Source organism: Nesoenas mayeri (genome assembly GCF_963082525.1).
Source record: "Nesoenas mayeri genome assembly, chromosome: 27".
In the NCBI taxonomy this organism is placed as follows: Eukaryota; Metazoa; Chordata; class Aves; order Columbiformes; family Columbidae; genus Nesoenas; species Nesoenas mayeri.
This window is the reverse complement of record NC_137555.1, coordinates 1,279,077-1,304,405: the sequence shown is the minus strand read 5'-3', so window position 1 is coordinate 1,304,405 and position 25,329 is coordinate 1,279,077. Positions and strand designations below refer to the sequence as shown.

Genomic DNA, 25,329 nt, shown 5'->3' with positions numbered 1-25,329 from the left:
CCTAAAGGCAAATACAACCCCCCCGCCCCCAAAACACAGACTGAGGAGGGAGGCTGGTCAGCGTGATGCTTCCCATAGCCAGCCCCTGATTTAAGGAGCTATAAATTCCCCTGGAATAAATTCTAAACGAGAGGCCAGGTAGCTGACTGCTCCCGATAACGCCGGTGCGGGGCTGCGCCGTGAGCAGTGTCTGCAGTGGGAGTGCTGCTGGGACGAACCCGAGCTGTGGGGACAACTGTCGGGTGTCACCTCGTGGGGACTGAGTGACCCTTCCCTTCCCACACAGCCCAGCCTGGAGCCTGGGAAGGTGGGAGAGGGAGACAAGGTGAGGCTGAAGAGCGGAGACGAGAGGAGAGCAGTTCCCTCTTCTGGCCAAGGAAACGCTTTCCCTCTGCTCGGCTCCGAGATGCCACTAAAGCAGTTATTAAAGCAGGTACTAAAGCGGGTATTAAAGCAGGTGTTCAAGCTGGTACTAAAGCATGTATTTGTCTTCCTGAGGCAGAGGAGAGGTGCCTGGAGACGGGATGAAGCTGTTGCTGTTGTTCCTGCTGCTGAGATCCCGTCTCGGGTGCAGGTGGGGGATAAGCACAGGCACAAAGTGCAGAGAGGAACGGCGGCTTCTTTGCGTCAGGACTGGCACTTTTGCCTAATCTTATGGCAGGAAGACAAGTGTAACACCCAGCGCGACGAGCCACTCCGAGACCTGACAAAATTGCAACGATGCTGGGCAGCTGAGGACACTACTTTTCACTGCTGTCTCCATTTAGGCTCTGTGAAAGCACAGTAACATCCTGCTAAGTCAGAGTCTATGTGTTTGCATTTATTTTCTTTTTTTTTTAAAAGAGAAGCAAAGCCAGGGAGAGCAAAGAGCAAGAAAAGAATAGGACAAGGAAGGATGTTGTTAAATGCGAAGCCTCACTAATGCGTATTGCTCTGATCTGTTGTTTGTCATCCTCCCCTTTCTTTCTGCCTGAATCTTTGCTCCAAGAGCAGCGTGACCCTGTGTGCTGCTCACTGGGGTGATCTGCCAGGGGGGGTCTTGAAGCCCCTTGCTCCCCAGACAAGGCTGTGTGAACTGGGAAGGCTCAGCACAGTGGGGAGCACACGCTGTGGGGCTCAGCAATGCAGGGCTGCTCCCCTCGGCTCCCCTCCTGCTTGAGATGAATGGACCAGAGAATCCTCCTCCATGCCACCCATGACCTTCATGGATTTGGGGTCAGGTCCCCCCACCGCTGGCACTTGTAGGGTCCTGAGCCCAAGCCAGGGATGCAGAGAGGGGTGAGAGGCCAGGAAGAAGAAGAGGAGGCCGGGAGGGCTCTGCAGCGAGGGCCCTGCCCACTCACAAGGGCTGGGGAGCAGCAGAGGGGTTGGGGTGAGCTGAGCTGCCTGTGGAGCCTCTGACGTGAATGCGTAACCCCCCGGCTCGATGTGTGTGTGTGCACATGTATGTGTGTGCAAATCCTTCCCCAGATCAGCTGGTAGGTCCCCGTTTGGTTGTGAGCCCCGCTGCCTCCCTCCCCCCAAAATCTGATGGCATTTCACCCATCTGGGAACAAGCCACGCACAACCCCTGTGCCCCTGTGACCCGGCGGGTCCCCATCTGCCACCGTCCCCATGCTTGGAGCAGAGCAGGGGCAGCAGGGGTGTTGGGGTGGGGAGGTCTCGCAGCAGCGGGGCTCCACGGGGAGGTTTCCCATTGCACACAGGCAGGTGCATCCGCGGAGGGTCGCAGGGAGGGATGCGGGAATGGAGGGATGGGGGGATGGAGGGATGAGGGGATGGAGGGATGGGGGGATGGAGGGACGGAGGGATGGAGGGATGGAGGGATGGGGGTCTGCACAGCCCCCCGCCGGAGGAAGGGCGGCGGAAGGGCATCCGCGGCTGCGCTGCCCTCCGCGCTGCGCGGCCCCCGGGCCCGGCGGAGAGAGGCGGATCGGGGCGGGGAGGGGACGGGCGGCACCGCCGGCTCTGCCCCCTTCTCCGGGGCTCGGCGGAGCGCAGCCGCCCCTCGCCGCGCCCCCCCCTCGTCCCACCCCCGGCAGGCAGAGGCTCGGCACAAGCCGCCGGGAGCCCGGCGGAGTGCGGAGCCCGGGCGGGGATGCGGGAGGCGGCGAGCGGCTGAGGCCCCGGCTCCGCGCCGGGCGGAGCGCACCCCCCGGCCCCCCCTCTCTATTGCAGCCCACCGTCCTCACCCGGATTTGGGATCTACCTGGACTCCTTGGGAATTATTCTTCTTCTTTTCTTTTGTTCCCCTCGTAAAAAAAAAAAAAAAGAAAGAAAAATTGCACACGTGGAGGAACGCGTGGATTTACTAACATGATCTTGGCAAACGCGTTCTGCATCGTCCTCTTCGTAGGTGAGTGGCCCCGGCGGGGGTGCCCGCAGCCCGGCGGGGGCTGATGTCGCCTGGCAGGGCAGGATGGCAGAGGTGGCGTGTCCTTCCCCGGGCTGAGGGGCTGGGGGGCTGGAGGGAGGGACCGGCGCTCCCCGGAGATGGGGTTTGCATCAGGACGAGGATTTTAACTGGGGACAACTTTATTTTCCTATTCTCTATCAACTTAAAGCGGGGGTGGGTACGGGGGGCCACGACACGACCCCAACCGCCCCACTGGGGCAGCTCCCGCCTCTGGCACCGCACGATCGCGATCCGCGGGAGCGGGTGGGATCCGCAGCCGAGCCCTGTTGGGCTTTGATCCCCTTTCTCCTTGTGGATTTGCATTTCGGAGGATTATCTACCGCTCTTCCCCCCGCCACCCGTGTCTCCCAGCGCCCCCCAGCCCCTCCTGCCGTGGCTGCTGAGCCCCACCATCGCTCCCCGTTCCTGGGAACTCGGCATGGAGAATCTGCTCGGAAAGTTGAGCTAATTGCATGTGTGTGTGCGTGGGGAATTGCTGTCCCTTCTGCTGCAATTCGTGCGTGTTGCTTTAGATCATGTGTGAGTTATTTAGGAGCTCTTGTCTCTACCAGGAAGAAAAGCTTCCCATTTCTAGGGCAGGCTCCGCCGGCGGTGGGGAAGGTGCGGCTGAAAAGGGGGAGAAATCACAAATCGTGGTGGGTTTGGGGTGAAAAAGAAGCGAATGAAAAAGGTCCGTATTTTGCTCCGGCGAGGCTGGGTGCACGCAGGACCGTGACTCGGTCGTGAGCCGTGTCGTGCTCCAGACGCCGTGACACCCGCTGCCTGTCGGGGGGTGTGTGGTCCCCAGCAAACCAGCGAGCGCCCCGAAACGCTCTGCTGAGCTGGGGGAGCGTCACCCCGGCTGCGAGGCCGGGGACAAGGGACAGGCAGCGGCTGGGGGAGACTTGAAGGTTGGCAGAACAAACGTCCCTCCCGAGCATCCCATGGTGTGGGGCTGGGGGTGTGGGCAGAGGGGACACCGTGCACGGGGGGCTCGGCATGAGTGATGGGGCGGCTGAGCCCCAATTTGGGGTGCCCTTCCCCATGGCCTGCCAGCAGCAGGGCGTGCCGGGGGGTGTCAGGGTAGGGGGGCATAAGCCCTGCCTTTTGAGCCAGGAGGGATGCTCGGGGGCAAGGCGGGGGGCACAAGTGTGGGTGAGGGATAGAAAGGGCTCTCCAGCACTGACTGGGGGGCAGCTGACTGCTGTCTGTCTGTACACATGTCTATCTCACCACTGGACGTCTCACGAGTGAGATTTAGGAGGACAGACACCTCCAGGATGCCCCACCTAAGGCGTCTGAACCATGGTCCGTTCGCCCCTGCAGGGAGGGTTGCATGACAGCAAAACCCTCTTGCCCCCTTTTCTGGGTGCTATGAAGGTCTCAGTTGTGCAGGGGGGACGCCGTGGGGCAGGCTGTGCCCCACAACCAGAGGAGCTGTGACACCCCAAGCAGTCATCCCCGGGAAGCCGTACCCCAAGCTGAGCTTAGGGATGGGGTGCCCAGGGGACTCATCCTGCTGCTTTCCCAAGCAGCCCCCCCACGACATGAGGAGCCCGGGAGAGCGGGGCCGGTGCGGAGGAAGCTCAGCTCCTCACATCTGGGCTCTTCTCTCCGATGAGCCAAAAAAGCCCTTTGGTTGGGAGAGGAGGATCAGGAGGATCGCTGCCACAGCGGCCGGGCTCCGAGCCTGCACGTTCCTCAGCGATTCTTTTCTTTTTGAGTTGTGAGGATAAATATTTACCTCTAAAGCTGCCTGTGTCCAAAGGTCTTTGGCAGGACCAGTGAAAGGAAACATGTATTACAGCTAGAAAAGAGGCAGCACAGCCTGATGCTGCTGGGGGAAGCTGCGGGAGCCGGAGGAGCGCGGGGCCGTCGCGTTGTTTGCTGCCTACTTGTCGGAGCCTTGTGCATCTGCCTGCAAGCCCTCATTGTGCTCCGACACCCCAGAGGCTGCTGAGGATTAGCTTTACATTCGCTGCAGATGTTTTATTGATATGAGTTTAGCGAGTTTGTGTCTGTGAGGAGATTTCTTTTGGGTAGGGGAAAAAGAACAACAGCCTGTCCCTCCATTCAAATGCCTCTGTGGGGGTCTGTGGAGCTTTATTCAGCTCGGCAGTGCCGGGAGAGGGAGGAGAGGAGGGTCCCAGGAAAATACACCCACCCGGCAGCCGGGGCTGAGCGTGCAGCTGGATTTGGGGCGACCAAGCAGGGAAGGGCTGTGTCTGCCTTTCCTCCCCCAGCGGGATGGATTTGCACCATGGATGCAGTGCGGGATGCTGCAGCCACCACCCGATATGCCAAGGGGACACACAGAACCCTGCAAGGTGACAAAAACCTGGAGGCTGGGGGTAGCTCGCGACCGTACATCCCTGTGGGCTCTCCAGCGAGTGGATTTACTGTTGGGCTTCCCATCCTGGCGTGAGTGCCTCGGCAAGGATGCTCCACGTGGTCCAGCACCTTTTGCATCAGGGCAGGTGTCCCATCCCTGCTGCCCTGCCTGGGAGGCCCGTGGAGCCAACGAGGGGACAGGAGCTCAGCCGGAGAAGAGGATTCTGATGGCATTTTGGGAAGAGGCTTCATGGCATCAGCTGGAGAAGATGGAATTGGAGCCGAGAACTGGGCCAGCTTGGGGCAGAGGGCTCGGAGTGAGGACCAGACGGATGAGCAGCTGGGGCAAGGGCAGCGGAGGAGGAATGGCACACGGTGGAGCTGTGGGATGGATCTCCATGCCCAGGAGACCTTTGCTCTGGGGCCGATGGCTGCAGCAGGAGCAGGTTGTCCCGGCTGCTGTGCCGGGTGCCTCAGGATAAGGTTTCCTGATGTGTAAAGGTGCAGAGCTGGCTCCTTCCTACTCAAAATACCAAAGCATCCTCCATCTCATGGTGAAGAGCTGGAGCGTTTGGGGGTGCCTGTTTCTCCTGTGTGACTCGACTGCTCGTGGATCCTGCCTGCCTCCCATGTGGAATATAATCCTAAAAGGCCAAGGAGGGCCTTCCCAGGGGACATCTGCCACCCCGAATCGGATCTAACGTGGGTGTAGGAGCTCTGCACTTGGTCATCATTACCAAGGCACCTGTCAGACCTCTCCGAACCCCACGGTGTTTGTTTGAGAGCATCGAAGACCAGGAGAACGGGATCTGTTCCTTGGGCTGATCACAGATGTTTCCACCCAGGGCTGCTGCCCGTCCTGCTCGTTCATCCCCAGCGGAGCCACCTGAGCCTCGAGCATCCCCTCTTTTGTCCTGTCCCCATGGCTCCAGGAATGTGTCCCGGCTCGGCGAGGTGGGCAGAGGTGTGCATGGCCACTTGTTTCCCAGGCCACTTACTCCTGTGGCCATTTGCTCCCGTGGCCACTTGCCCCCATGGCATGCAGGAGCAGGGGACAGGTGCCCCCCCAGGGTGGTGGCAGGGGACCAACCCTGCCTTCATGGGGGAGATGCTGCTGGAGCTGAGCGCCCGCCAAGCCGGGGAGCTGCCTGTGTGTCCTGGTGGGTGTTGGAGGGGGTGACACACGGGTGGCCCTTGTCACATGCCTGTAGGTGTCACTGTCCCCCTGCCATACCCGGCCAAGCGGTTGGGAAGGGGCTGGGAGCTGGAGGCTGAGGTTTGCTGTGCATGTGGGAGCCAGGGGATGGTGGAGCAGTGATGTGTGTTGGTGATGCACGAAGATGGTCCGCTTCCACATCACCCTCTAGGGTGGCCGAGGATGCGGTCCAGGTCTCATCCTCCTCATCTCCGCCTGCTCCAGGGCTGGACACAGGAGGCCATCCGAAGAGAAGGATTTGTGCCAAACTGCGGCCCTGCCAAACCCCAGTGCTCAAAAACCCATGAGTCACATGCTCCAAAAATCCCGTGATGGGCCTGAAAACGATGAGCCACAAAAAAGAAAACCAAACAGGAACAGGCTCAGAGGGTTTGGATGGACTTTCTCTCGAGGTCATGAGCTGGAGGTCCTTGTCCCCAAGCACCATGGCTGGAAACATGCTGTGGTTTTTTATTTGCTGTTTGATCTTAATAAGAAACAGATAATTCCATTGCATCATGTGGCTCCGGGAGCTGAGGCGTTGGGTTAACCCTCCACCTTCTCTGCCCCAAGACACGGGGCATGTCCACCTGCCAGGGTGTGAGAACAGGAGCTGAGGGGAGACCTCATCGGGCTCTGCAACCACCTGAAAGGAGGTTGGAGCATGGAGGGGGTTGGTCTTTTCTCCCAAGTAACAGCGACAGGATGAGAGGAAACGGCCTCAAGTTGCACCAGGGGAGGTTGAGGTTGGATCTTGGGAACAATTTCTTCCCCAAAGGGCTGTGGGGCATTGGAACAGGCTGCCCAGGGCAGTGCTGGAGTCACCATCCCTGGAGGGTTGGACAGATGGACATGAGGTTCTCAGGGACACGGGACAGTGCCAGGGGTGGGGAATGGTTGGCCTCGATGAGCTTGGTGGTCTCTTCCAACCAAAATGATTCTATGACTCTATCCCGCAGCTGAATTTTGGCTGGGGTGATGGCTGGGGACACTTCCAGGCTGGGTTTAGGCACAATGGAAGGATGCTCCCCCTCGCTACAGCAGCCCCAAGGCAGCTCTAATACCAGTTGGGGACAGCGGGCTGATGGGGAGGGGACATGAGGGTTTCACCCCGTCCCCAGTCACCCTCCCTCACCTCTCTCTGCCCTCATCTCTCCATCCCCTCGCCCAGATGAGATCCTGCGCTCACTGGCCGGCCCCCCGTCCCCCCCGGGGCAGGACCCCCATGGCTGGCGGGTGCCCGTGGACTGTGTCCGAGCCAACGAGCTGTGTGCGGCCGAGCCCAGCTGCAGCTCCCGCTACCGCACGCTGCGGCAGTGCCTGGCCGGCCGCGACAGGAACACCATGCTGGCCAACAAGGAGTGCCAGGTGGCCCTGGAAGTGCTGCAGGAGAGTCCCCTCTACGACTGCCGCTGTAAGCGAGGGATGAAGAAGGAGCTTCAGTGCCTTCAGATCTACTGGAGTATACACCTCGGGCTGACCGAAGGTAATGGGGAGGGGATCCGTGGGATTGGGATGGGGTGGAGGGTACTGGGGAGCCTGTGGGGGTCTAGAGGCAGAAGGTGATTTTGGAAAGGATGGAGAATCCATAAGGAATTTGAAGGCTAAAACTCGCCCTGAGATGTGGAAGCTCAGAGCTGAATCATCACAAGCATGGGGTTGATGTGTGATGCAAAAGCTTTTCCATCAAGGAAATAATAATAATACTAATAATAGTGGCTCAGGTTGTGCCAGGGGAGGTTTAGATTGGATATTAGGGAAAAATTCTTCCTGGAAAGGGCTGTTGGGCATTGGAACAGGTTGCCCAGGGCACTGATGGAGTCACCAACCCTGGGGAGTTTAAAAGGTGTTTAGATGAGGTTCTTAGGGACATGGTTTAGTGCTAGAGTTAGGTTAGGGTATGGTTGGACTCAATGATCCTGAGGGTCTCTTCCAACTGAAATGATTCTATGATAATAATAATAATAATAGTAATAATAATGATCCCTCTGAGTGAAATGGCAGCCACTCATGGAGCAGTCACTGCCGAGAGCTCTGCCATGTGCATCCCCAGCCGGAGGGTCCCATCCCTTCTCCCAGCTTTAGGAATTGGTCCTGACCCCATGCGAGTTTGGGAAGCAACCAGGGCACCTCAATCCCTGGTTAAAACGGGCTGAGCAGCGCTTGGGGACAAGTGGCAGGTCCCCCCCGCCTCTCACCTTGCAGAGGGGTGACGTGCCAGCACCGGCTGTCGCTGCTGCCCGGCGAAGGAGTAAATCAGCGGCTGGAGCAGCGCAGGTAATTGAAATTGGATTTTTGCGAGCCCAGGGCTGGTTTCTCTGAGGAATGCAGGATCATCAGCTGCCCAAAGGCTGCACCCACCACCCTGGCTCCTCTGGGGCTGCCCCGTGGGCTTGGGCTGCAGGGGGGCAGTTTGCTGGGCTGGGGGGGCTGTGGAGGGCTCAGCTGGTGCTGGTGCTGGTGTCGGTGGGGTTTGCTTTGCTCTGTCCCCTCCTGTAACCCCTGCAGCTCTGCCAGCACCTGGCTGGCCCCAGACTGGGCAGGAGCAGAGCCAACACCAGTATAGATCCCTTTAATGGGTTTACGGCTTGCTCTGCACATGGAAGCTCTTAAATCCAGCTTCAGCTTGTGCAAAATTGCCTGCATCAGAACCAGGGGGTCATGGCACCGTCCTCGCAGGGGCACGGTCCTCTGGCTGGTGACAGCTTGGGAGCAGATGGACCTGCGGCCACCAAGTATGTTGTCAGCTTGGCCCCACTTCCACCAGTTATTTGAGGCTTTAAAAATGCGTCTTCCTCTGCTGTTCCTTCATTACCCGGGCTCAAAGTCACCTCCTTTAGCTGGGGGTTCGTTTGATGGAGCCTGCAGAGGAGCCTCCATCCCCAGCATCCCCAGCTCTCTGGGCTGGGATGGAAGCCAGAGGAGGAGGTGGTGGGGCTGGAAGGGTTTTGATGGCTGTACCTGAGCACACAGCCCCCCCAGGGCGAAATTACCTTCGAATCTGGGTCAGTGCAAGGACTAGAGAGCCCAAAAACCAGCCCAGAGCAGGAATTACCGCTTAATTGTTCTCTACCCCTCATTAGCAGCCTCCATTCAGCAATTTCAGAGGGCTTTGCACACATGAATGAAGGATGCTTTAGTGCTTAATGGGTGCTCCAGGACCTGGACCTGGAGGAGGAGGTGGGAAGAAAAGTGATTTTACGGGCTCTTAAGGAGCAGTAGAAGCTTCGGGGTATTCCAGCAGCTCATATCTTTAATATGCATAAACCAGTGAGCGTAAAAGCGATGAGGGGGCCAAGGTGGATCCCAAGCTCCTGCATTTTAGCAGAGATGCTGTGCTGGTGGCCGCCCATCCAGCCCCTTGGCTGCGGGAGCCGGGCTGGCCCTGCCATTAGGGAGGGCTGCTTTCGCTCCAGCCTCATTCCTGGGGGTTAATTGCATCTCAGCGAGCTCAGGAAAAGTCCGCTGTCCTTTTAATGCTCCGTAATTTTCCTAGCAAGCAGCAGGGTTCAGCTAGTATTTAATTATTTATTGCATTGGCAAAGCAATATACCGGGAGGTTACAGTGTTTCCTAAATGCACTTTAATAAAGGTGCTATTTGTCATCGGAGCATTAGGAAACTCGGCCAGGCGGAGGGGTTGGCCTGAAGCGGGAGGACTTTGCAGGCTGCCCGGAGTGTTTCCTTCCCCGTTGTGCCTGTGTAGTGTCACCTAGTGTCACTCAGCGTCACCCAGTGTCACCCAGCATCACCAAACGTCAACCCAGCAGCACCCAGCGTCACCCAACATCACCCAGTATCTCCCAGTATCACCCAGCATCACCCAGCATCACACAACATCACCCAGCATCACCCAGTGTCACTCAGCATCACCCAACTCACCCAACATCATCCAGTATCACCCAACATCACCCAGTATCATGCAGCATCACCCAACACCACCCAGCATCACCCAACATCACCCAGTATCACCCAGGGTCACCCAGCATCACCCAGTATCATGCAGCATCACTCAACACCACCCAGCATCACCCAACATCACCCAGTATCACCCAGCGTCACCCAGCATCACCCAGTATCATGCAGCATCACTCAACACCACCCAGCATCACCCAACATCACCCAGTATCACCCAGCGTCACCCAGCATCACCCAATATCGCCCACCATCACCCTGAGGGCAGTGACAAGGCCAGACATGGGATGACGGGCTGTCAACCCACAGCTACTGGAGTCAGCCCACCCTGGCGTCCTACCAGGGTGTCCCCAGCTTGTCACCCCGCTCTGTCACCCCAGATTTCCAAGTAAGGGCTCTGCGGAGCTGCTGGGCTCAGATCAAGCCCTCCCACATTGCTCCCACCTCTTAATGAGCTTGTTTTCCAGTGCAGGGTTTCAAGCGGCTCCTTAATTACAGGAGATAAATGCCACCACCTTGGGCTAATAATAATTCGGCAGAGCAGGGGTGGGTGGGAGCGGTGGGGGCTGCTGGGGGCTCCCCTGCCATGTGGGCACCCGAGGATCTGCTGGGCACCGTGGGGATCGATGCTCCGGGCTGCAGGGCAGCCCCTGACTGGGGCTTTCAAAGTCCAGCCATTGATTTTATATATATATGTATATATATATATATGTGTGTGTGTGTGTTTTTGACTGTGGCTGCTGAGGCTTAAGGAGAGCATTTCCTCTCTTAGACCCATGGCCAGCTCTCCTGAAATCAGCATCTTTTGGAGATACACAGAGCACTGGCAGAATAAGCATCAGAAGCAGCATCTCTCCATCTCAGAGAGATGGGAGTGAGGGGGTTTGCTCCCAGTGCGGGGCAGACAGACCATGGGGGACAGACGGACAGACCGTGCTCAGGTCCCCCCCAGAATGTGTGGATTGCAATGGATGAGCCCCCGGGGAACGTGGCGTGGGTGGGTTGGTGGTGGGGATGCTCTGGTGCGCAAGTGATGAGGGTGTGTGTTCCCTCGCTGAAACATTTCCATTTTCCCCAAGCACGCTGGAAGCAGAGCAGAGCGGAAAACAATCCTTAAAGTGTTTTTTTAGGCAAATGCTTATTTTTGAAGCCACAAACAAAAAAAACCCACCAATCCAGTGTTGAGTACAGACCCTAAAACTTCCAGCTTGCAGCTGGCCCGGACTCCACGGACGTCGTCACGGAACGTTGACCTTTCCAATCTAAATTCCCTCAACTCTTGAGATGGTTTGAACGCAGCTGCTGCCAAATCTGCCTTGCACAAGGAGCTGAGCTTGTGGCAGGACACGAGCTCCCAACCAGCAGCAGCTAAGCTGAGCTGGACCAAAATGGGCTTTTCCTTTGGTTGCAGGGCAGCGCTTTAACCACTTCTTGCTTTTCCCTTCCCAAATCACAGCTTGCCATGCTGGGGCTGCCCGCGCCCGGCTGTAGCCTCGGTGGTGACTGAGGTTATCTGCTGTGGTTTTTAATTTGCTTTTTTCTCCCCCATCTCTTTCTTCCCTCCCACTCTAGGAGAAGAATTTTATGAAGCTTCCCCCTACGAGCCGGTCACCTCTCGTCTCACTGATATATTCAGACTTGCTTCAATTTTCTCAGGTAATAAAAGCAACACGCTTCCGCTGTTTTATCTCCTCTTGCCCGTGAATATAAACCTGTTACCGAGCTCCCTGGCAAGGAAAACCTGCAGCTCCTTCCCCCACGGTTTGGTCTGAGGGGGGGGACCCTGTTTGCTGTCCCTCCCTAGGGCAGATGGCCTCCAGCCCAGTCATGGGATGCTGCTGGGAGAAGGATGCAGAGCCCTTTGGAGCATCCCTCTGCCTCCTCACCCTCCTCTTGACCCTTTGGACCATCCCTCTGCCTCTTCATCCTCCTGTTGACCCTTTGGACCATCCCTCTGCCTCTTCATCCTCCTCTTGACCCTTTGGACCATCCCTCTGCCTCCTCATCCTCCTCTTGATCCTTTGGACCATCCCTCTGCCTCCTCATCCTCCTGTTGACCCTCTGGACCATCCCTCTGCCTCTTCATCCTCCTCTTGACCCTTTGGACCATCCCTCTGCCTCTTCATCCTCCTCTTGACCCTCTGGACCATCCCTCTGCCTCCTCATCCTCCTCTTGACCCTTTGGACCATCCCTCTGCCTCCTCATCCTCCTCTTGGGAACCCAAACTCCGCCACCATCCTCAGGAACTTTTTTTGCCATCTATTTCCATGACAACCCTCCCCCTGCTTTTCAAATTAGGTCAGCGATGCCTTGGCACCTCTTCACTCTTTCTCCTCTTAAACCCTTTCCCCAAAAGTTTCGGGGGGTCCCTGCATCCCCAAACCTTGTGGGGTGCACAGGAGGTGGCACCTTGGGGACCCCACAGCGACGCTGTGTCCCCCCTGGGGTTTGCAGCCCTGCCACAGCCACCCCAGCTCACTTGGGGACATCTCGGAGGATGGCTGTGACATCCCGTCCCCTCGCTGCCGTCACCCGCCGGGTCTGAGCTCCCGGAGCCGATTTGCCAGGGAGCTCAGCGCTGTTTCAGGATGACGATGCCGCCCCCCTCCCGTCTCCTGCACGCCTCTTTGGATTACATTAGCGTCAAGGAAATATTTTAGCTGCTGGAAAGTATGAAAAGCAAAGTGTCTGGAGAGGGGGATTAAATGCTCATGGGTTGATTTATTCATAAAAGCGAAGCGAGAGGAGAAGGAAGCCTGTCTGGCAGTTTTGGGGGCTGGGGGAAGAGGGGAATAGGCTGTTGTTATGCTCCAGATGTGCTGTGGACATCACAGTGGCCTCGATGCCTCTTCCACCCCTTCTCTGTCCCTTTGGTTTGGGGTCAGAGTTGCCACAGCCACCCCAGGACCCCCAGCCCCAACCTGGAGCCCAAACCATTGAAGCAAATGAGGCGTTGGTGTTGTTTCTGGCTAACGAAGCAGAGGCAGAGCGCTGCTAATTGCCCGTGGGGATAGAAGAGGGATTACCCGACCTTTCTAGAAAGAAGGGGACGGCTGGTGGCACCAGGTCTCCCAGCACCGTCCCCTCCCCAGCTCCTTGGCCCCCGTTTCCTCCTCGCCTCATGAAATTTTCATGCTCGTGCTTTATTAATGAGCTCCCCAGGAACCCTGCGCTTTCAAGCAGCGGCTCTATTAAAATGCATCCAGGTCCCCGCAGGTCTCGGGCAGGGCAGGGGCGATGATACTCCAGGGGATTAGACAATACGCCAACGTTTTGCACAGATCCCATGCCGGTGTGGAGCTGCCGCGCTGGCTTTTCACCACGCACAGGACTCGGAGACAAGACGGGTGCTCAGGGAATCCCCCCAAAACCAGGAGCTGCTCTGGGCAAGGAGAAAAGAGAAGTTGTGTGTCCCTCATCCTCTGCAAGGGGCTTTTCCCCCTTCTGCATCAGTGCCATGAGTTGTGTCCATCCTCAGCCTTTGTAGCATCATCCAGGCTGGGGGGTTCCTGCTGTTTAAGACAACAATGAGACAAATTGGGCTCCTGTGCTGCAAATAACACCCCCAAATGCTGCTTTCCTGCAGGGCAGCCCCCATGGGCAGCTGGAGGGATGGAGGGAGGGGGATGCTCGCCCAGGCAGCTGCCTGTCGTTTGCTAATTAGCAGAGCCCTACAAACAGGTCTGTTAGGGAGCCCTCCTTGATGCTGCTGTTTTTCTTTGCCAACAGAAGCTGGGAGAGCGCAGAGGAATCCACGGGCTTGGCCGGGCTGTGGAGGGGAGGAAATTAGGGATGAAATGGCTGGTGCAGTCAGGTGGCTTCTGAATTAGCACCTGGGCTGCCGGGGGTGATCCATCATTTTGACAAAAACAAAAGGAACATTCAGCATTTGTTCCCGTGCGGTGGTTTGGTGGTTTGGCTTCGTCCATCCTCTCCCTGTTTGCTGACAGTGGGGATTCCTGGGGAGGATGCAGGATCCGGCTGGTGGCCGAACCCAGTGGCAGCCTTGACCCTATCATCCCTATGTGGGCAAGGGGGGTGGCTGGGGGTGTCCTAGTTTTGGGGGAGCCCCAGGAGAAGACATGGGGGCTGGGGGACCCTGTGCAGCTTGGCAGATTATTCTGCTTTGGAGCAGGCTGAATAATTAATAATTATTCTTTGAATAATTGCCAAGAACAAAAAAAAAAACCCCAACTTGTGCATTCATGGCATGAATTATGCACCGAAGGCTGTTTGACCAGGTCTCCCCAGTGTGTGTTAACCCCTTCTGTGCTGGAGGAGGACCTCAAAATTGAGTAGGGGGATGAAGGTGGGGAGGAGCGCAGTGGGGAAGGCACCGGCTGTGATGGAGATGCCAGGGGGTGACACCAGTGCCAGCCCCACTCCCAGCACCATCTCCCCATCCTCTCCTCTTCCTCCCCATGCAGGAATGGACCCCGCCACCACCTCCAAAAGCAACCACTGCCTGGACGCGGCCAAAGCCTGCAACCTGAACGACAATTGCAAGCGCCTGCGCTCGGGCTACATCTCCACGTGCAGCAGGGAGATCTCGGCCACCGAGCACTGCAGCCGCAGGAAATGCCACAAGGCTCTGCGCCAGTTCTTCGACCGCGTCCCCAGCGAGTACACCTACCGCCTGCTCTTCTGCTCCTGCAAGGACCAGGCGTGCGCCGAGCGCCGGCGACAAACCATCGTCCCCTCCTGCTCCTACGAGGACAAGGAGAAGCCCAACTGCCTGGACCTGCGCAACGTGTGCCGGACGGATCATCTCTGCCGGTGAGGGATGCGCTGGGCTCTGAGGGGGTTTTCCCGGTTCTTCCCAGTGCTGGGGGTGACCTGCTGGCCATGGAGGGGATTTGCAGGAGGCTGTGGCTGGGTTTGGGTGCTCTCTTGGTGTGTAACCCTCTTCCAAGTTCATCAGGTGCCTCTTCCCAACACCGCATGGTGTTTGCCAGTGGGGTCTCCTCCAGTAACAGCTGGATACTGGGTGTCAAATGGGGCAGAGTTAATGGTTTTTGGCTGTTCATGGAGAGGTTTGTGGGCTCAGACATGGCCCTGAGTTGGTCCCATTTTGCTTGTGGGTTTGTGTGGGGTTGTGTGTGGTTTGCAAGTGGTTCAGCACCCTCTGGCATCGCTCATCTGCCCCAGCTGGGGTAGAAATGTGGGGCTGGAGCTGCCGTTCTGCTGTGAACGGTGGAGCTGAGCCCCTGGGGACCATACTGGCTCTGTCCCCAACCAGAGACCGCTCCATCTCCCCACACTGTGGAGGGGATGAACGTGCCAAAGGCACGACAGCAATGGGGGCACCCAAATCCCCATCGTGCTTCCAGCACCCCCAGCAAAACTTCACGGCGGGTGAAATCTGCTTTCCTCCCCGTGGCACAGCAAAGTTGGGAGATCGGGCTTTTGTTCCGTTATGAAACTCATTATTCATACGACAAAAAACCTCCTGTCACCCTCTGGCAGCTGGATCAGCTTCGTAAAGAATATGTTTCCTATGAGGAGGAGGGTCTTTTTGCCATCGAGGTGATAGTTTCCCAGAGCCTGGTGGCGAAATAAATAAATAATGTGGCTTCAGGTCCTCCTCTGGCTGCAAGAGCGAATGTGTTTGAGATGTGGGAATGTGGCTTTTTATCAAAAAGTAATACAATCAGCCGATGTCCATGAATAAAAGATACCGGGGCTGCGCTGAGCGGCAGCCAAATTAATGGGAGCACCTCTTTCTCAGCGGGTCTGATGCTCAGGCATTAAAAGCTGTGGATGCATATGCTTGGGGTGGGGGGGGATAACCTGAATTAGCAGCACGTTGTGGGCCACTGGAGAGGCCACGGAGCTGCCGAACGTTAATTACAAGCCCTGAAATGAAATTCTATCAGAAAGAGAAGGTCCCATCTCATCTTCTGTGATTCTTGTTGCTGTTTCCCCCCTTGCATCGCTGGAGGGCTCTTGCCAGCGCATCTTCCCCAGGGATGCAGGAGCGGTCCTGCCTGATGCACACACGGGCATTGTGTCCTCTGCAGACGCAGCTCCCATTGCTGTGGGTCTGATTTCCCATGTTAAAGCTGGGTATGGACTCACTCGCCAGCTGAACCGCTTCTCCCACAGCCTCGTCTCCTCCTTCATGCGCATTCCTGGCATTTCCCAGCTGCTCCAGGCTGAGAGCACCTGGGAAGCTCAGGAGCTGAGCAAAATCCCGGTTGAGCACTGTGTGGGAAATGCAGACTCCTCCAGCCACTGCTGTTTGTGCTTTTTTGGGAGGTTTTAGGTGATGTGAAGCTGCCGTGTGGTTTAGGCGGATTAAGCTTGGTGCAAGGGGGTCTCGCTCGGTGGTGATGCAGAGGTCCCTGCTGTGGGCTTGGTGCTTGGAGCTCTGTGCAGAAAGGGCTGCACCCCGGGTCTAAAAACTCTGGTGCATGGGTGCAGAACCCCTGGAGGTGCTCTTGTCCTGCTCCAGGAGCCCTGGAGATGCTGCTGGTCCTGCTCTGGGCGAGCAGCTTGCTCTGCAGTTCTGCACAAACCCAGAGGAGTTGCATCCATGTGCAGCCTGGGGGAGTTTGCTTGTTTCCATCCACTTTGCTGAGCGGCTCTGGGCTTGGTTTGCAGGGCCAGGGCGGTCTGGGGGGGCCTCTCCAAAGCCCTCTGCATTTATAAATACCAAAGCATTGGCAGGCAGCCGCTGCCAAGATCATCATCAGGTGCTGGGAATGTGTATAAATAGAACGTGCAGGCTTTGTCCTTCTTCCCATGGCATCTGCACCCACCGGCCTCCACCCAGGAGCAAGCGGGCATGGAACCCCCCGTGTCCCGTCATCCCAAGCAAGCCAAGGCTGGGCTCTGCCGTGGGATTTCCCCTTGATGTCTGGTTTTATCAGGCCAGCATCGCGGTCTGATGCTCATCCTCCTTATCTGCATGTGGGACTGGCAAGGGCATTGAACTCCGAAGCAGATCAGCAAGCTGCTCCGAAACCCAGCGGTGACAGGAGATGAGATAATGCTCCCGCATGGGCTGCGAGTGTAATTAAGCCTCCTGGCTGAACGCCTAATGAACGGCAAAGCCCTCTCTACTGGGATAGAGCTTTGCAGGGAGATTTTTGCTGCCATTGGTGCTGAGCAGGGTGCATGGGGATGCTCCTGGGAGGGGGGGGATGCTCCTTGTAGAGGAAGATGCTCCTGCAGGACACAACCCACCCTGACTTCATGTTGTTTCCTTCCCAAAAGAAGCCACGGAATTGAGTGAGAGGGCAAATTAGTGGTCTGACATGGAAAACAATAATTCTGGCAGTTTTCCTGGCTTTATGCTGTTGTGCAGGGCTGCTGGTTAAATGGTCATTGGACGTCAGCTCCTGTGTCATCAGTGGTCACCAAGCTGGGGAGATAGAAGCCACCAGCTCTTCCATCAGCACCGATGGAAGGTGATGTTCTCTGAATGCTTTCACCAGGGTATTTTAAGCAGCGGGCAGGGTCTGGATCATCCGGGGGTCCCTGTGAGGAGGAGGAGGAGGAGGGTGCTGTGCAACCCCCCATTCTACATGGCCCTTCTGAGGACATGAAGGGACCAGGATGAGTCTCCTGGGCTCCCGTGCATTCTGCGTGGGCTCAGAGATTCAACCCGTGCCCTTCCCAGGGCTGGGGTGCAGGATCTGGGTTATTCTGGGCTCAAATCCTGGGATTTGCTCTGGACGAAGCAATTCCAATGGCCTAGAGCTGTGAGATGCCCCAGCCCCTTGGCCCGGCTCCCGGCAGTGAGAGCAGGAGCAATCAGGCTCCGATCGCTGCAATTTGTGAGGCTTTTCGTGCCGGGAAGCTCTTCCCAGCACCGCGGCGCAGCCTGACAAACTCCCCAAGCTTTGTGTCTGATTGCAACGGACAGGTTTTAGCTCCCAGAATATAAAAACCTTTTTGCAAAACACTAACCTCAGCTAAGGGGAAAGGAAAGGAAAGGGGAGAAAAGAGCTGATTTCAGCAGCTGCAGTTTGCTGTATTTTTCATCTTGCATCAGCAAGTCGGGAACACAAATAATCTGGTTTTATATGCTTCAGTGATGCTGGTGCTGAAGAATTTCCCAGCCTCCACTGGCTGTAGCTCCTCAGCATCCAAAAGCAGGGTGATGTTTCATTTCCCTGGGTTTTCTCCCCATTTTTTCTGCGTATTTGTGCTTGGGAGGGGGACGGATCCTGCCCAGCTCCTTGCAGGGTGCCTGTGCCTTTGTGCATTGGCACTTCTGCACAGCAGAAACCGGCTCTTTTTGGCTGGGGTTGGGATGCTAATTCAGGAGCGATGCCCCGGGGAGGGGAATCTTCACTTCATCGCCTGAGGACCCACAAGGGAGACTTGGCTCGGGGTTTGTGCGAGGGAATTGGATCCAGGCTGCCTTGGTATTGATTAAACACCAAACATGGGAACAAAACGCCTTTTTCTTTTTTAACCCACGTCCTCGTCTTCACGCCCTTTGTTTAGCGCAGACAAAATGCCATCTATAATGGATGTTTCTTTGATAAACGGCGGAGCGGCAGCTCAACTTTCTCATTACGCCGTGTAATGAGAGCGGCTCAGGAGTACGGCGGCCACATCGTTGCTGCGAGGAAGGAGGAGAAGGAATAATCGCTCCTGGGTTGAACAGCAGCTCCAGGAGCTGGAAGAGGAACAACGTTTGTGTCTGGGGGGGTCACAGGGACAGCTGATGGGTCCCCAGGGTGTGTGGCTGCACCGGGGCTGAGCAACCAGGGGAAGCCTCCAAATCTGACCATAAATTAGCAAATCTGCAAAGGTTTTGGCCCAGGGGGTAGATTGGGGTGGCCCAGGGTGTAGATTGGGATGGCAAAGGGGTTGGATTGGGGTGGCCTAAGGGACATCACCCCCCATATGTCTCCCCGGGGGACCCTCGCACCAAGGTGGCTGGAAGGGACGTCTTGTCTTGTCGTCTGCCTTGCTCAGGGCGAACGGCGCTCTTAACACAGTAATAAGTCAATTCGCGCTGAATAATTAAATAGAGAGCCTTCATAAGTATTGACTTAATGTGACAGCAAGTCTATACTGACTCAGGGTTTGCTTATGTAAACACAATCTCCTGTTCGGCTTAGTTAGCAGTTCAATGAAATAGAACAGTCCTTCAATTAAAATCAAATGATGCGTGCGTTTAATTCTTCCCTTCTCTTAGCGGGTAATGATAGGGTTTGAGCATAGGCAAGAGGATAGGGAAGAAAAAGTCTTTCAACTGCTTTTATCTGTGATGAATCAAAATGCGATGTCCTCAACATGCATATGGGTAACTCAACTTTTTAATTAACAACTCCTAACTTAGCAGTTGGTCTGGTTTCTGTTTGTCCTCAGTTGGTTTTTCCTGATGCTGGCTTAGCTCTGCTTGGTCCACTTGGGGGGTTTCTGCTTTGCTTCTCGGTGGTTCATTCTCTATTTGCCTCTTTCCTGCTGCTCCATCTCCCTGGGCGCAGGGCACCTTTGGGACCGGAGTCCATCCCACATAGACACACTACAGCAGAGAGGCGATTTTCGCTAAAAACCATGAATAAAACCCTCCTGGCTCATAGCAGAATGGTGACTCCATTCTCCAGAGGTGGCAGATAAAACAAATATTCCCATTGAACTCTTTTTTTTCCCCTTGTGAACTATTTGCCAGCTTGTGTAGAAGGTCATCCAGAAAAGTGGAGTTTTGCTCTGCTTTCCCTTACTCCTTTAGCTGGTCCCGATCCCCAGGGCTCTTTGAATCACCTGAATCTTGATGTCTGAGGCTCGTTTTTGCTTTATTCTGTTTAAATCTCAGCATCTGCAGGCTTGGGCAACATCCATCCCCAGCAGGACGAGCAGGCAGAGCGAGGATGCCCAGCGGGCCCGCGGGCTTTTCGTGTCTTGCTGAGTTTCTACATGTTGTCGCAGCTTCTCGAGCATCCCCAGCTCTGCGGGGAGGGGGGCGCAGAGACGCGTTTCCGAGCCGCCGCTTGCCGCTCGTGTCTATTAAAGCCATTTTTCCTTGGTCCCTGTAAATTGCCTGTGAAAAAACACGTCTCGAGTAATCTCCATCTCGGACGTTTTCTGCATGAAATATTCAAGAGCCTGATACCGTTCGCTTTGATTGTTGGTGAGTTATTACCAGCACTGGGCTTTGGACTTGTCATAGGCATGTGGTGATGGGAACAATTAGCACCCAATTAGGCACCTTGCATCTGTTCTGGGGTTTGTGTTTTCTTTTTTTTCTGCTTAAAAAATTGCAACCAACAAGCGGAAAAAATAATACAACCATCAAGAATCCTTTGCTGTGTAGGTAAGTTCTAATGGCAGATCGAGGGTGTCTTGGCAAGTGCTCCTGAATTTCTCTGTGATAACAAGGGCGGGGGATGAGTTGGCAGCCGGGAGCGATGAGATGGTCCCCACAGCGATGCACAATGTCCCCTGAATTGGGGATATATGTATATATGCCCGGCAGGGATGTGTCTGGGGGTGGGCAGGGCGACAGGGGAATATTAAAGCGCCCGGAGCTCTGGAGCTGCCTCCCCTTGGCACCGTCCTGCTCTTTTCACCCAGAAATCAAACGTGTTTTTTAGATGCATCAAAGAGAAGCAGCTTGTAGCCCCCTGGCTTTGAAATCCAGCGCTTGGAGCAGGTCCGGGATATGATATATGTGTGTATATATAATTAATTTTTCTTAATACTCTTTTTCTTTCAACTTGGGCGCTGCAGCTCCCCACACCACCCTTCTCCCTCCCCATCCCAGCCCAGTGCCAGCCCAGTTCTTCCCAGTCCAGCCCTGGCATTTGCTGGCAGAGACTGGCCAGCCCCACCTGCTGCCCGGAGCTGCCAGACGGCGATTTGGCACCAGTTCCTCCTGTTTCTGCTCAGATGGACTTGGCTCCCTCCCCTTTTTATTTCTCCTTCTCTTTTTTTTCCTCTCGGGCACTTAAAAGCAGAAATCTGAGAAGAGATGGGCCGGCTCCAGTGAGGTTTATTCCTGGCAGTTAGAGTCTGATCCAGCGACTGCAAACTCATTGTATACAGCGGAAAGAGTGACATCTGGCTTGGATATTCTGGAAAGATTACCAGCTGGCTTGTCATGTATTATGAAAAGAATAACATTTGCCTTAGAGGATGCTACAAGCCAGGAGCAGGGCCCCGGGGAGCAGCGTGACAAATTTGCGTGGCGCTCGGTGATGAACTTGCCACAGTTCTTTAAGAGAATTGACGTGCCTTCGCCTCTAATTTGGGGAGAGGGGAAATGCTGTCGGAAACTTTATTTATCTCCCGCGGAGGGGAGGAGGAGGGCGTCTAAACACCTTCCTGCGATGGGGATTGTGTGAAAGGAGCAGAGCTGGAGCTTTTCTGCTCTGCAACATCCACCCCAATCTCTTCCTTCTGCTCCACCTTGCAAACAGGGAGCAAGACCCCTTGCCCCCAAGGTTTTGGCTGTAGGGAGGGCTGAGCTCTGCAAATGTCCCCTCAGCAAAGCTTTTGTGCACAGTTTTAGTGAGGGAAACCGTGCTGAGAGCTGAGCATCAACCCCAGGAACGGCTGCGGGACGGGAGCCCAACCTCCCTCTCTGCACCATTTTCACGGGGAGATTTTCTTTCCCCATGTGCTAAATCGCATGGGAGAAAAACAAATGTAGGTTTTGGTGAAAATAACCTGTTCCTGGGATGGAGTTGTGTTTCCAACAGGAAGGAGAGGGGAAAAGTTTGCTCCTTGGATCAGATGTGCCATAGGAAAGCTGCGGAATCCAACCTCCTTTTATTATTTTCCCTGAAACTGGTGCTTTAGCCCAAGCCCGCCCTCTTTCCACATCACGGAGCAGCTGCCCCACACACCCCTGGTTACATCTCTCCCCGAGGTGATGCCGGTTGCGTTATTGCTGTTTATCAGCATCCGACATGCCCAGGAGTCCTGTCTTCTTGTTGGGAGTGCTTGAATAACCCAGACGAAGAGGCCGACCTTGCCCTGGAAATTCACAGCCCGTCGGGAGCCTGTAAGTGGGTCAGGCAGCTGCTGCAAGTGGGAAAATCAAACCGTTCACACCGCCGGCAGGTGAAAAGCCAGCGCGACCTGCATCCCCGGCCACGAGGAGCAGCAAAAAGAAGGTACCAAGTAGCTCTTGCCAAAGCCCCTGCTCAGCTGGGGTCCTCAAAGGGCCAGGGGGTCCCCAGAAGATGCTCTGCGGTTCCACAGAAGCTGTTTGTATTGGTGGCTGTGAAACTCCATGACCTGGAAAAAAACCCAGTCATGGGTGGCTGGAAACAGCCGAAGTCTGCAGGAAAGCAGCACATTCCCGCATGGAGCATCCCGTGCTCTGGTCCAGCTGTGATTTAGTCCCATTTGGGTCCTTTTGCCAGGATGGAGCCCGTGAAACTGGAGCTCAGCAGCAGCATCTCTGCTTCTCCCTGGGGTTTCGGTGGTACCTGCAGCCCCCTATTCCCTCAGTGCACTCGAGATCTGGGACGATGAAAAGTGCTGGGTGGATGTAAAGTATCACTGCGGATCCCTTCTGCTTTATTCAATCACTGCTTCATTTGTTCTTCCATTTAATTTGATAAAAAAACCTTCTGAAAACAAATCATTCCTATTAAAAAAAAAGAAGATAACACAATTTCTACCCTTTATTTTCATCCGTTCTTATGGCTCTAGGCAGGTACCGTTGGATGATTCAGTCACTGGTTGGACAAAGATGACATTTAATTAAGAAGGAAGGAAAAGGAAGCTAAAGAAATAATGTATGCCTTCTTCTTTCTATATGAAATGTGGAAAAAAAGTAGCCGAGGAGATTTTCTGTTGTGAAATGCAAGGTCTCATCTACAGTGTCAGCAACTTGGCGGCTTTGCAGCGATTCCTCCCTGTGATTGAGATCCAGCCTGGGCCACAATTCAGCCCCGTGTCTGTTCTTTTAATGACTGAGTCAATCTGGAAAACCACTGCCCATCCATCTGTCCACCTGGTCCATCTGTCCATCCTCTTCTACATCCTTCTCATTTCTTTATCCTTCCACCTCGGTGATTCGATTCATCCCGAGAAAAATCTGCAGAGCATCGTCTGCAGAGCGTGGGTTTGTGTCAACACAGCCAAATTACCCGTACACCTGGAAATAACTGTGCTGCCATTGCTCCTCGTGCTTTGTGCATTACGCCGAGTGGTGAGAGGAAATGAGATGGGGTAACCAAGCCAGTAATGGAGTTTGGTGGTATCCCTTCTTTCTTCCTCCTGGTCCTGCTTGCTTCTTTTTCCCTTCTTGGCTGCAAAAGAAAGGAAAATGTAAACCCCAACCTCAGGCATTTTAATTGCACTCTAAGCTTTAACATTTCAGAGGGAAGATAAAAACAAGCAGTGAAATTTTACGGTCATGTAATGACGCCGGGGAGCGGCGCGGCCAAATGAGGTTGTGAAGTTTATGGTGTGCCAGGGAGGTGAGGAATGGGAAAGGATGGAGGCAGGAGGTGGAGAATGGGAAAGGATGGAGGCACAAGGTGTGGAACATGAAAGGATGGAGGCACGAGGTGGAAAAGGGGAAAGGATGGAGGCACAAGGTGTGGAACATGAAGGGATGGAAGCAGGAGGTGGAAAACAGGAAAGGATGGAGGCAGGAGGTGGAAAACAGGAAAGGATGGAGGCACAGGGGTCCCATACTTGGAAGCTCATCCCCAACAGGGTGGTGAGCCCCTAAACTTCATTTAGCTCTCCCTCTAGCTCATGTATCCTCTTTCATCTCCTTTATTTTGAAGTCACTCTTGCTGCCTTTGAGCAGCAGAGGTGCAATCCCATCCCTCTCCCTCTTGCTCTGTGCACCCAGGTCCCGACTGGCCGATTTCCACGCCAACTGCCAAACCTCCTTCCAGTCCCCGACCAGCTGCCCCGGGGGCAACTACCAGGCGTGCCTGGGCTCCTACGCGGGGCTCATCGGTGAGTGATGGGGGAACGGGATGGGGAAGGGTCTCTCCCACCATGGCTTCTCATCCTTTTCCTTGCCCGGGTGCAGGTTTCGACATGACACCCAACTACGTCGACGCCAGCCCCACCAGCATCACCATCTCGCCCTGGTGCTCCTGCAAAGGCAGCGGGAACATGGAGGAAGAGTGCGAGAAGTTCCTCCGAGACTTCACGGAAAACCCTTGTCTCCGTAAGGTTCTTCTCCATCCCCTTCCTCACCCTGTCCCGTCACCTCCGGGGTGCAGCACCCCCATAAACATCTCCTACCCCCATAAACATCTTCTCCCCCGCCCCAGGAAACGCCATCCAAGCCTTTGGGAACGGCACTGATGTGAACCTCTCCCCCAAGAACCCCTCGCCCCCCATCACCCTCCCACCGAAGACGGAGAAGAGCCCTGCCCTGCCGGATGACATCAACGACAGCAACACCATGTACGACACGAGCGTCATCACCACCTGCACCTCCATCCAGGTAGGGGAGCCCAGACCCTGGGGTGCGACCCTGGGTGCACTTCCCTGCCCTGAACCTTCCTCCCTTCTGCTCTCCAGGAGCACGGACCGAAGCTAAACAAGTCCAAAGAGCAGAGCCTGTGTTACTCAGAGGTATGTTTGGGGCAGAGAGGGGGGTCCCAGGAGCTGTTTCCCACTGCAAATGGTTTGGGAGGGATGTATCAGGCAAACACCATCGTGGGGGCCACTGGTGATCACTGACCAGAGGGCAAAAATAGGAGTTTTCCAAGGTTTTACCCCAAAAGCACCTAGCTGAAACCCCACTCTCCACTCGCCCACAGACCCAGCTGACCACAGACATCATGCCGGACCAGAAGACCTTTGTGGACCAGAAGGCAGGTGGCAACCAACACCGAGTGGGACAAATCCTGCCCCTCATGCCCATCCTGCTGCTGTTGCTGGGCTCCTAGAGGGCCGGGGACACTCGCACGAGCTCCATCCCCACGGGGAAGGGAAGGACCATCTTGTGCCGGAGACTGGAATCGCTCCCAAAAACCCGGGATGCCGAGCCCGGGCGCACCGGGAGGCAGGAGAGCCCTCACCGCGCTGCGAAACTTTGGTGGTTTTCTTCCCGTTTTCATTTTTCCTTTGTTTTTTTCTGTTCTTTTACGGTATGTTGGATTTCTTTTTGGAAGCAGGAGCCAACGGCTCATGGCCAAATCCCCCGCCATGTGCCCTGCAATGAGGGATCCAGAGATGCCAGCGGCACGGGGAGGGAAAACGAGCACCAAGCAGAACTTTGCAGAGGTGGTTTGGAGGTGACACCCCAGGCGTGCTGGAGACAGCGAGGTTTCCACATCGGAGCATCCCAGAGGACGGACGTGCCGTCGGGAGCCTCTTCTGCACCCTCCGAGCTCTTGACATTGTTATTGACCTCCCTTTTCTTTTATTTTTCATTTTTCCTGTGGCTGAGGAGAGTTTTGAATTGGAAGAGAAAAGCAACTGCCGTTCACACATTGTGAGGCTGTCCCGATGTTTTCGATCTGTCACTTGGAGGGGGAGATTTTTCTTTCCATTTTTATAATCAGTCAGATTTGGGTTGGGATGGGATCTGACCCATCGGTGG

At 55.5% G+C, this 25,329-nt stretch overlaps 1 protein-coding gene across 1 annotated transcript; it reads left to right on the top strand.

Moving 5' to 3' along the window:
• Nucleotides 1-2,316: 2,316 nt before the first annotated feature.
• GFRA2 (GDNF family receptor alpha 2) lies at nt 2,317-24,892 on the top strand (the record flags this gene model as incomplete). Its single annotated transcript, XM_080360168.1, has 9 exons — nt 2,317-2,356; nt 7,093-7,407; nt 11,408-11,491; nt 14,264-14,612; nt 23,617-23,726; nt 23,803-23,943; nt 24,050-24,225; nt 24,303-24,356; nt 24,545-24,892. 9 exons carry the CDS (start codon nt 2,317-2,319, stop codon nt 24,671-24,673), a joined length of 1,398 nt encoding a protein of 465 aa, XP_080216294.1. The 3' UTR covers nt 24,674-24,892.
• Nucleotides 24,893-25,329: the final 437 nt, after the last annotated feature.